General features: G+C 39.9%; 1 protein-coding gene across 1 annotated transcript in view; it reads right to left on the reverse strand.

Moving 5' to 3' along the window:
• Nucleotides 1–12380, reverse strand: part of CNTNAP2 (contactin associated protein 2) — a 1579711-nt gene that overhangs the window by 386655 nt on the left and 1180676 nt on the right. Inside the window, exon 15 of the mRNA XM_006139900.2 lies at nucleotides 2124–2251. Within this exon, the coding sequence (XP_006139962.1) occupies nucleotides 2124–2251 (128 nt within the window). The remainder of the gene's footprint in view (nucleotides 1–2123; nucleotides 2252–12380) is intronic.

Consider the following 12380-nt stretch of genomic DNA (forward strand, 5'->3'; position numbering starts at 1 on the left):
AGAAAGTGAGAAAGCACCCCTTGGGGAGATGACCCTGCTGCAGTCCCTTCTCCTCCACTCTCCTTTTGGAATTTTGAGCAAGCACAAGTACTCGATGTGTTTTCCAAGTTGCTAAGTCCAGAACTCAAACTGTGTTGTTGGCCATATGGGATCCAACCACCTGAATCTCCACGTCATCTGCTGGCCCTGCCTGAACTATATCTTCTATTGCACTTTCCTTGAACATCGGTTGAAATAGTTTAATATCATAGAATGTAATGTTAAATTATAAACCATTTTGTTTTTCCCAGTATTTTTTCATATGCATTTCTCAAAACATGGTTTGAACATCTTTTTGTTATTCTTCAGGGTATATAGTAAAGTGCTAGACAAATAACAGATTCACAATGTATCTTTTCTGAAGACTGATTTACAGGGAGAAAACAACCTAATATTAACCATAAACTGTTAACATATTCCAGCCTAAATGATCATATTTAATATTGCTGGGATCTTTAAAATGGTCATTAAAGTTTGCAAAAGTGGGATTTTTATAAGTGTACTGTGGTAATTAATTACTTAGGAATTCTAATTCAAAGCTAACTTCAGAATTAGAATTGATAAGTCAGGACTATTTGACCATTATATGTTCATGAGTAATTATTTCATAATGATACTGATTTTCATTCAACAACACATGTGAGCAGCCACCAAATTTTAGAGCCACACTATAGTCCATCTCTCAGAATATTTGGAATCACATATTATAATTTTATGTCAATAGCTTTTTCTTAAGCAGATGAAATTAAATTTTTTCCTGCATGATTCTCCCAAGCTTGACTAGACCAATGAATATCGTAGTTCGATAAATGCAGGATGAATTTCTTTCTGACCATTTTCAAGTTCCAGGTAGCATTTTCATTATCTCAGTCGGAATAGAAGAATCAGGTACAAGCTCTGTCTCTCTTTTGTATTAGGGACATGGCGTGACTTAATTGCTGACAGCCACGATTTACTCAGCAGTAAAGTGCTAAGCATGCATCATTACATTCCTTAGGACACCTCTTTGAGTGGATGCAATAATTTATTATCGAGTAGGTCCAATTCTCCGTTGATTTACACAAGGGGTATTAATACTCCATCTCACATAGTGCTTTGCTAGGAGGAATCCAAATCCAGGCACTAAAATCTTTATGGCCTCCCCCGGAGGAGTTGGGACGCAGGTGGTATTCTCATTACCAGCGCCAATGAAATGAAGGGGTTTGCCTGAGGTCTCCTGGCCAGTCAGTTATTCAGGGACCAAAATCTGGGTCTCCCGATGCCTAGCATACAGTCATAAAAACACAGAACTCCCGGGAGAGTCACCCAGATCACGTGTACAGAAAAGACGAGGGAAAACGAGGCCCTGGACATTCATTGCAAAATCCCCATGGCAACTTGTCACCGATTCCCTCTACTGCGCATAGAACACAACCAAGGGTATCAAACAACATAAAATCCTAATGGTGCCCTTAATTAGCTGGGACTCCTTTATCTCCCACTGTCTAAGTCAGTGGCCCCAAATTCCTTTCTGTGGTGCCTGTTCTTGAAAGCAAGACGTAGTTACAGAAACAATCTTGGCTTATAAGGGAACATCAAGCTCTGATGATGATGAAGTTTGATAGCAATAATGTCAAACTTTATATGGCCATAATCCAAGTTTACAATGATGCATTAAACCATAATGCTACTATTTATATCACCATAAACAGCGTTTATGGTGATATAAATAGTCATGCTAATGGCATTAACAGCGGCACTCCATGGAAACACAGCTGTTGAATGCTGCATTTATGCTATTAACATTGCTATTTATATCACCATAAACTCAGGTAGGCAAACTTGGTACATATGAATATATAGGAAGATGGATAGCCACATTTTATACCCAAATTGAGCCTCCTGTACTGGAGATTGTGCAGCTGTCCCTCTCCACTGCATATTAAAGTCTCTCTTGCTCCACCTTTGGCTCTGCTGGTGTGACCTGATGCTTCAGTAGGAGGCTATGGAAGAGCAAGTCTGTTTTCTGGCACTTTCTGAGGAACCTGGGCACACTATTTCAGTGAGATAAGAAAGTGCCGGCTGAAGCTGCCTGGCAAACTTACTGTCTCCTTGGCAACGCAGGGGACCCACGCTCAGTTTGGCTTCTGAGCCTTGCCGGTCAGTATCTCCAACCACCACTTGGCTCACTGGCAGGTGATCTTTGTAGGATAAGAAGCCAGCGTCCTTCCTCCTGAATCAAAGGGAAAGACAGGAAAGGATGAGGGAGCTGAGTTAGAAACAGGTCTTCTCTGATAATCATTTACGTTGTGTAATAAACAATGACATTTTAGTAGCTGTCTGGAAATTCCTTAAACCACCCGCTTTCTATTGGTGGCCTCACAGCACATTACACAGAAGCAACTTCCTCTTCTGGAAAACAGAACCTACACCCTGGTTTCCAGAGATTCACAACCAACCTGCTGCACATCATTCTAGGTTGAACGTAGACCACAGCGTAGCCAAATACTGAGCACACACGCAGAGCTTGCCGTTGTCATGGCATCAAGTTCAACAAAGTCCACCTGACCTCTTCAGTAATATATAAAACAACCTCCCCCCTCTGAAAAACAATAATTGCTTTGAAGCAATTCCTTCAGAGGCCATCTTTCCTGTGTGCATCAGCTAAATAGGGACACCTTTTGTGCCCTGGCCTCGTGTTTACTTTAACAACGGAGGTAGTTTAGTGAGGTTTCCAGCATGGACCAGGTGCTCAGTAAGCATCTATTTCCATCTGTAATGAGGAGTGGAGCTGAGATTCAGGTCCGCTTGGTTCTCTGTACATACTTCTCTCAGGTCTCCCACTCGACCTCATATCACCCCCAATGCAGGAAACAGACAAGGCTAGTAGCCAAGTACTGATTCTAGGAGGGAACACAGAACCCAGCAGATGTTCCTGGGGCAGAGTCAAGGTGAGCTGGGTGTGGCAGTGGTTTTCGGTCCTGTGTGCCACAGACTTACCTCAGAGAAGTTGCTTCCCCTTCCCTCTCTGCCGCCATGGTGGAGGGATACCCTCATGTGGGGTTAGATGGGTGAGAGGTACAAATCAGTGTCAGGTCATTCCCCACATTTACCCTTTTTAGGTGATTTTTGTTTTTACCCTGTTCAGTTTGAACATACATAACGATTTTGGAATTTTTGCATAGAACTGATCACAGAAAAGAAAAAGAAATGATTTTGGATTCTAGGAGAATGAGACAGGCAGTTGAAAAATCAGGCTAAAGATTTGTCATTCACATATCTTGGCTAAGAGTGCAGGAACTGAGGGGAACCCAGGCAGAAGCTTGGCTCGACAATGCAGTGCTGTCAGGAGCAGCTACTTACTCCTCTGAGCTTCTAGAATGCCAGGGAGCATACATTCCTTATGTGACAGGACCCATAGAACCCAGGAAGGAAGCCCACGACTAGGCCAGTGGGCCTTGAGCAAATGTACTTTATAATACCTTAGTTATCTAATTGTTCTCAAGAATCCAAAATAAAGGTTTTTAAGATTGCTTATCATATTAGAACTAAGATCATGCAGAAAAACATTTTTTTTTTTAGTTTTTTTTTTTTTTCCATATGGTGTGTGTGGAAACAGAGAGATGAGAGATAGAGAAAAGGAAAGTGAGAAATCATCCTCTGGGGAGATAGCCATGCCATAATCTTTTCTCCATCCTCTCTTGGGATTTTGGGTATATATGTGTATGTGCCTAGTGTGATTTTCAAGCCACCAGGTCTAGGACTTTAACTATGGCTGGCCTTGTGGGATCCAGAGACTCAACCACCACACCATTTGCTGAGGTGTCTTACTGACACTATAGCTACTAATGACCAGGCCTCAAACATCTCAGTAGAATTTTGGCAAATTCACTTCCTTTTATTAGAAGTTCTATGACTTAAAATCATGTTCAAAGAGAGAATGAAATCTTTGCTATTAAACTTGATATTTAATGTTTTTTAAACACTAAATTTATTATTATTTCTTAAAGGGATCGTAAGTCAAAGCACCTTTAATAGCATGCTGTAATTTGATGACTCATCATCAAATCATGTTGTGTATTTTTATGGGATTTAGGGCTGAGATACCCTCTGAGTTGATGATCACTTAGAATCACATGACTACATTTCATGGCTATGCAAACTCAGTCCTGAAAACCAAAGTCATCTTGCCACTTGTTTTCATATGACCCAAAAACTAAGAATGATTTTAACATTTTAAATGGCTAAAGAAAAAAATCAAAAGAATGATTTGTGATGTGAAAATAATATGAAATTCAGTCAGTGTCTATAATAACAGCTTTTTAAAATACAGCCACCATTTTTTTTTTTTTTTTTTTTTTTTTTGTAGAGGTTTTTACTATAGGGTGCATGCGCTTGTTGGAAAGACAGAGAGAGACAGAAAGAGAGAAGTCACCCTACCGGGGGGGATGGCCATGCCACAATCCCTTCTCCTCCATTCTCCTCTCGGGATTTAGGGCACGCACACATAAGCCTGGGATGAGTTTAAGCCACCAGGTCCAGGACTCCAACCATGGTCAACTACGTGGGAGTCCAGTGACATAGCCATTATACCAACTTTTTAAAGAAACATATTGTCTGTGGGTGCAATGGCAGAGTTGAGTAGCTGTAGTAGTCTCCACGCAGCCCTCAAAGCCTAAAATATTTACAGTTTGACCCTTTATAGGAAGACTTTTCCCCTCCTGCTTTAACTAATCATTGTTCATTTTTTTTCACTCTAAGAATCTACTGGGCAAATATTCTACTGATCATTCGTTGTGGGCATCTTGTGGCTAACTCAGGTCTCCAAAGTTGAGTGTGGGTTAGGAAAGGAGGAAAAGAATATATATTGAAAATAAATGGAAAGAAACCATTTAAACTTCAATGCATTTAATCTGGTGGGGAGAGACAATGTGTGGGGCTCTCAGTGTTTAACTGTTCCAGCATTTATAAGATAGTATGGATAGTTTAATAAAAACAAGGCATTTGAGGGGTAGAATCTCTGTAACATTGCATAATGAGTAATGATTATGAAAATCTGAAAGGTATGTGCAATGGATTTTCATATGTACAGATACGTATATATGCATGCATACACAAAGAAACTGCAAAGGTCCACAGAAAAATGAAACTAAAGTATGAGTTTATTTTGTTGCAAAAAACCTTGAAGTCCATGTATATATATATATTTAATAATATAAATTTTCCATGAACTATTGAAGACCTTTCCCCCCATATACACAACCATGGCCCAGATAGTGATTTAGGGTATCTTCAGCACCCCAGAAACACTTTCATTTCCCCGTCTAGTCTGTATACTTTCCTCGAAGGTAACCATGACTCTTTGAATTGATATCATAGAACAGTCTTACCTGTTCTTCGTCTTTTATATAAATAGAATCATGTGCATTTTTATGTGTCTGTGTACTTCATTTTTTTTTTTTTTGGAGAGATTTTCGCTATAGGGCGCGTGCGCTCGCCAGACAGACAGAGAGAGACATTAGAGACAGAAAGCGAGAAATCACCCCCCAGGGGGGATGGTCACGCTGCAATCCCTTCTCCTCCGTTCTCCTCTCGGGATCTTGGGCACGCACGCACACACGCCCGGCGTGAGTTTTAAGCCACCGGGTCCAGGACGCGAACTGCGGTCGACTACATGGGAGTCCAGCGACATAGCCATTACGCTAACTGCTGGTTCCCTGTACTTCATTTTTTTAAAAGAAGTTTTTGCCTTAGGGTGTGTGTACTCAGTGGAGAGAGAGACAGAAACAGGAGGAAAGTAAGAAGTCACCCCCCCCCAACACACACACACACACACACACCCTGAGAGGATGGCTGTGTTCTTTTCTCCTCCATTCTCTTCCTGGGATCTTGGGAATGTACGCGCGTGCGTGCGCGCGCGCGCGCACACACACACACACACACACAGCCTGATTTTGAAGCCATTGGGTCCAGGACTCAAACTGTGGTTGATCATTTGGTTGTCCAGCCACATAACTGCCACACCATCTGATGGTCCCATGCCTGTGTCCTTTTACTTAACTCTATCTGTGAGAGTCATCCAAACTGTTTACTCAAAATATCTGGGGCTAGTCCCATAGCCTAGTAGTTAAGGGAACCAGATCCCACATGACTGACTGCAGTATAAATTCTGACTCTGGTGGCCTGAAAAACATACCAGGGTAAGGACATGCCCCAAATTCAATTGGATGGGAAAATGGCAAAGTGGTTGTGGCATGACAACACTCCATGGTGAGGTGCTTTATCCCTCTTGCTTTCTGTTTCTCTGTCTCTGTATGTGCCCTTTGGCAATTAAAAGTATTTCGAGTAAAAGATGTTATATTAATAAGAGCATAGTATTACTCAACAGTGAAAATGAACATTCTCTTGTTATCATCATTTGGGCTGTTTCCAGTTTTTGGCTGTTGGGAATAAAGCTGCTGTGAGCATTCCTATCTATAAATGTGTTACTTATTCACATTCATTTACATTGAGTATTTACCTAAAATCAAAAGTGCTGGGTCATGAGGTACATAGATGTTTAGCGTTATTGGATAATTTCAGGCAGTTCCCCACCAGCAATGTATGAGAATTCAGGGTGCTCTAGATCCTTGCCAATATTTGATATTGTCAGTCTATTCACAAGTGAGTAAGTCAGCGGCATTATAATGAAATCTGTGTTAAACCAAAATCATTTTAGAAACTAATGTTTGGGAATTCTCTAATTATGAGGTAATTTTATTGCCACAACTGATACATACACAACCTTACAGGAATTCACACATCTACACACTTTCATCATTTGGAAATATGTTTTTAAATCTTTACAACAATCTCATAAACGCGGAGTTTCAGTGTGCTTGGACTAATTTTTTTAACACTAAAATCAGCCATTATTTAGTTATTGTGCAGAATGCATCAAGGATAATAGAAATTTACAAGCCACGTTTTACTAAAACTTTTGCATCATTGGTCAATAAAACTGAAAAATTTGAATCGTGATTCATTGGGTGCACTTAATAATGTACATTATCTCCATTTTACTTATAAGAAGAATAAAACTCAGAGAATATATTTCAGCCAAGGTCACCAGTGGTAGGTCATAAGTGGTAGAATCTGGATTCCAATCCAGACTATCTGGATTCCATGCTAGGACTTTCCACTAAAAAGGAGGAGAAAGAAAAATAGGATAACCAACCCCCAAATACCTACGTCAATGAACAGTCTCTTATCTTTTAATTCTCATTTACAGATGAGGTGAAAAAGCACCATGTTAGATACACTTACATACTCCTAAATGTTGAGGTTATGTGCACGAGTTGTAAATTCAAGATATCTGCAATGTTTTGCTCACATTCACCTCATATTCATGACTTTATTGGGAAAGTCATGACGTATTTTTCTGGTTTTCTATGCAAAAATGTATCGAGATTTTTCTGACAACTGAATGCATATTATACATAAAAGAGCGCTAGAACCTCCTCGTGCACACATGAACTGCGGTTTTTAACTATGATACACTGAAATTTAAAATAGGTTGAAGTATAGCTCATAGCTGCAACACTCAGGTATTCTTAAGCTACCCTTGGAAAACAAGGAAAATGCTGTCAGCTGAGAAAACAAGAAAAAGATACCTGCTCAATCATTTTTGGTGAAAGTGTTAAATAGGGCTCCAGAGATTTTAAAGTAAAAAACAACTGTGTGTGACACTCGGAACTTGGTGGACTCTACCTTGGTGTGGAAACAAATTCATGGGTAACAATAAAGTGGTTTGACTAGTGGTTTCTAAGGTGATCTTGCTGCACAACTTTCTTAAAAATCATCTGGGGCCAGCCAGTGGCATGGTGGTTAAGGTGGCTGAATCCCACACGACTGACTTCATGGTTTAAGTCCTGGACCCTGTGGCTTAAAGAACACATGGGAGGGTAGTAGTAGTAGTAGTAGTAGTAGTAGTAGTAGTAGTAGTAGTAGTAGTAGTAGTAGTAGTAGTAGTATGGCTTGAAGAACACATGGGAGGGTAGTGGTAGTAGTAGTGTGTGTATGTATGTGTATGTGTGTGTATGTGTCTGTCTCCAAAATCCCTAGAGGAGAGTGGAAGAAAAGGACTGAGGTGTGGCCAGCCTTCCTGGGAGGTGCAGTCTCACTTTTTCTCTCTCTTTTCAGTGAACTCAAGTGCTCTATAGTAAAGTTAAAAAAAAAAAAAATCTGGAGAGGGACCTTCCAACGTCCATCTTATGCCATGTGTGAGGTTTTTAGAAGCCAAATACGCCTTTGTTGAAAGTTTTGATCCTTGCAGATTGAGGTCAATCTAATTTAGGGAGATACTCAGTAACTATTTATCACGTTAGCATAATGAGCTAATTACATCTGTTATTGGGCTTGTACATTAGAAAAATTCTATCATGCATTTTAAATAGGCTTTAAACTCAGACCCTTGCATAAGCTACTAGCATTGTTACTCCATTAAAATTTGATTCTGCGGGTTTTGCTTCTCTAACCTGGCGTTACTGCTAGTTCACGTCGGTACTATTTGCCAAGAATTCTGCCCTACTCTGCTGTTTTTCCCTTGCTTGCATTCTCATCCTGCTGAGAAAGTCAACAAGCCTGCAGGCAGTTCAGGCTTGTTCTAAGCTCAGTGGGGAGAAAAAAACAAAAAACAAAAAACTAAAGTAAACTAACATTCTAAGTTTTTATAGTTGTGAACTTACTTTTCTAGCAGATGTTGTGAAGTTATCATACTGTAAGTCTACACTATAATTCTAGCAGAGAAGAACTTTCCCTTTCTGAAGCTGTACAGGTGCTTTGGTTACCCTTTACAAATTATATTATGTGCACTTTCAAGCAATTCCATCCCACCTGTTAGAAATAATTCAGTTTTAGCTAGAGAAGATGTCTCACGACGAGCTGCAGAAATGTGAAAGAAATATAAGGGAAGATATTTAATGTTATTAGTCACTAGGAAAATGCAATTGCAGCTGTACTGAAATAGATGCTACTTTGTATCTCCTGAAATAGCATAATCAGAAAAGATGGATGATAACAAGTGTTGGCGAAGATCTGGAGAAACCAGAATCATTGTACATCAGCAGTGAGAAGGTAAAATGGTGTGGTCACTTTGAAAGCAGCTTTTCAATTTCTTACACAGCTAAACATAGATATATGATTCAATAATTTCACTCCTAGGCATCAAGAGAAATGAAAGCATATGTTTACAAAAGAATTCATATCAGCATCAAAGCGGAAATATCCCAAATGTCCATCAGTGAGTGAACGGACAAATAAACATGGCAAATGCATGCAATACAATATTTACTCAGCAATACAAAATAATGAATAAACCTCAATAACATTTTACTAAGTGAAATAAGTCATACACAGAAGACAACAAATTCTATCATTCCATTTATATGAAATGTCCAGAAAAGGCACATCTACAAAGACAGAAAGTAGATTACTCGTTCCCAGAGGGCTGGGGATGGAAATTAAAGGTTAATGGTAAACTGTATTCCTACAGGAGTAAAAAGGTTGATATCTATCTATCTGTCTATCTATCTATCTATGTATCTACCTATCTATGTATGTATCTATCATCTATCTATCTATCTCAGGATTGTGGTAATTTTGCACAACTCAGTAATTTACTAAAAATTCTCAAATTTAAAATGAGTGAACACTATGGTATGTAAATGATAGCTCAATAAAGTTACTCTTTTAAAAAAGAACTGCAGAGAGCTGCAAATGCCAATTGGCAATGGAGACATCATTCCTTTTCAGATATCTCACTGAAAATACCAGGTTGTGGAACTATGAAGTGTATATTTCCTGACTTTAGAACCTTCTCCTTTGTGATCATGTACCTGGAACTGCAAAATCATCTTTGACTCCTTTTTCAAAGGGTTTTACCTTGGTTTTGAAATTTATATCAATATTTACATATTGTGCTTCCCAGGTAGGATGTCGAAGCATCCTGTTCAGTCTGCTCTCCTCAACCTTAATGCCCATAAACATTCTTTAACAGGGGTCAGGCTTTAAAATGGCACAGACTATTCTACAAACTTCACCTGTGCTCCAGTCTGCATTCTCTATTTAGAATCTCTCTCTTTCACATCCTGGAACACCTGTCATAATCCGCAGCTAAATTTAAAACAGCCACTGCTCTTCATTCATAGAGAAGTATGTATCCTTGGTTTCCCAGGTCATGCTGAATAGTAAAATTCTGTTCAACTGTCACCATTTGCAATTTTAATATTCCCAAATGGCAACGATTTTAGCATCAAATTTTCATCGCAGGACCAGCAGTCACCGTAAAATGGCTATCTTGCTGAACTCCCATGTAGTTGACTGCGGTTCGAGTCCCGGACCCAGTGACTTAAAACTCACGCTGGGCGCATGTGCATGTTTGCCCAAGATTCTGAGTGGAGAATGGAGGAGAAGAGATTGCCGCATAGCCATTCCCCCGGGGGTTGATTTCTTGCTTTCTATCTCTCTGTCTCTCTGTCTGTCTGGTGAACATACGTGCCCTATAGCAAAAACCTCTCCAAAAAAATTTTTTTTTTCATTGCAAGGACTATTTCTAAACCTTCTGGAATCTTTTTTTGTACTTTTGGTTTAGACAATTATGTTCATTTTACCTATAAATCCTTGTATCTTTTCTCTCCATCTTTTCTGCCTCCTAAGAGCTGTTTTCAGACACAATGTACTTTTTCCACAGCATGTATTAAGGAAGTAGGTCAAAAAGTAAAAACTGGCAAAAGTTTTCCTGGAACATTGTCATTTACTAACTTGCACTAAAGATTTTTCATTGATTTCTAGCTATTTTAATTAAAGGATTTTTTTCATTGTTCTTATTCTTTCCATCCCTTAAATTAAAAAGTATATAAATCACTGATAGGTGTATAGAGTCTAAAATATTCACAGTGTTTTCCCTTGAATGATCTCATTTGATCCTCGTAACTTTGCAAACAGGTTTTGCAGGTCCAAGGACACAAGATGCACAGGTGCGATTGTTCCATTGTGCCCTCTCTCCCCCAGATTCATGTGTTAACGTTCGCTGAGCCACTGTGATGGTGGAGAGAGGTGAAGACTTAGTAATGTAGCATTGAAAGGTGGGGCCTTTGGGAAGTGATTAGACATGGGATGGGGTCCCTGTGATCAAGTCCCGGTTGGCTTGTAAGGAGAGAGAATGAGAGAGACAGACATGCTTCGCTCTGCATGCTTTCCTGACCTCTGCCACGGTCTGGTGTCTCGGGACTCCCTATCAGCAAGAACAATCTCCCCAGATGCTGCCCCTGGACCTTGAACTTCTGAACCTTGAGCTGAATAAATCTCTGCTCCCTTAAATTACCCAGACTCAGACATTTCTATTATCAGCAACAGAATGGACTGGAACAACATTTGTGTCTGATAAATTTTGATTCTCAGATTCAGAATCACATTCATTACACAAGGCGAAACCGACTCTACTACCCAGGAATGAGATGCTACCTACCATATGATAGGTATAAAACCAAATATATTGAACTGTTTTAAACTTTTAATCTAATGTTACGTAAGAAAGAGCAGGAAACCTGTAGAGTCAAGCCAAGGCATTCTACTTAAATATTTTTGAAGTAAATGAGAATTTTTTTCTTTTTATCCTCAACTCCGTATTTCTGAATCTTTTCCTTTTTGGAGATGTACCCTACTGCTTTTCTCTTAACTAGAAAAGAATGCCCCACCTTCCCTCTGTACTGGTCCCTACTAATACCCATGTTCAGAAAATAAGGTGACAAACAATTTTTTTCCACTATCCAGGTTTAGAAACAATGTCTTAATGAGACTGGTTCTTGAAGGCTATGTTTTGGACTGAGGTTTTTTTTTTTTTTTTTTTTTTTTTTTTTTTTGGGGTTTTTTTGCTATAGGGCGCGTGCGCTCGCCAGACAGACAGAGAGAGACATTAGAGACAGAAAGCGAGAAATCACCCCCCAGGGGGGATGGTCACGCCACAATCCCTTCTCCTCCATTCTCCTCTCGGGATCTTGGGCACGCACGCACATGCGCCCGGCGTGAGTTTTAAGCCACCGGGTCCGGGACGCGAACCGCGGTCGACTACGTGGGAGTCCAGCGACATAGCCATTACGCTAACTGCTGGTTCCCTGGACTGAGGTTTTTAACTAGGCCCCACAAGAACAGACCAAAGCAGAATGGAATCACCTGTACTAAGTGATCCTTAGCCAAACTGAACTTTGATCCTGGCCAGCTCTTCAAAAAACAGGACATTCACAGCAACCATTCAAAAGTGGCCAAAGTTTACCTGAGCCAGCATGATCAGTAAGTTCTCCCTGTTTTAATCCTATATGGAAAGT

Source organism: Tupaia chinensis, unplaced genomic scaffold, assembly GCF_000334495.1.
Source record: "Tupaia chinensis unplaced genomic scaffold, TupChi_1.0 Scaffold000010_1, whole genome shotgun sequence".
Taxonomy (NCBI): domain Eukaryota; kingdom Metazoa; phylum Chordata; class Mammalia; order Scandentia; family Tupaiidae; genus Tupaia; species Tupaia belangeri.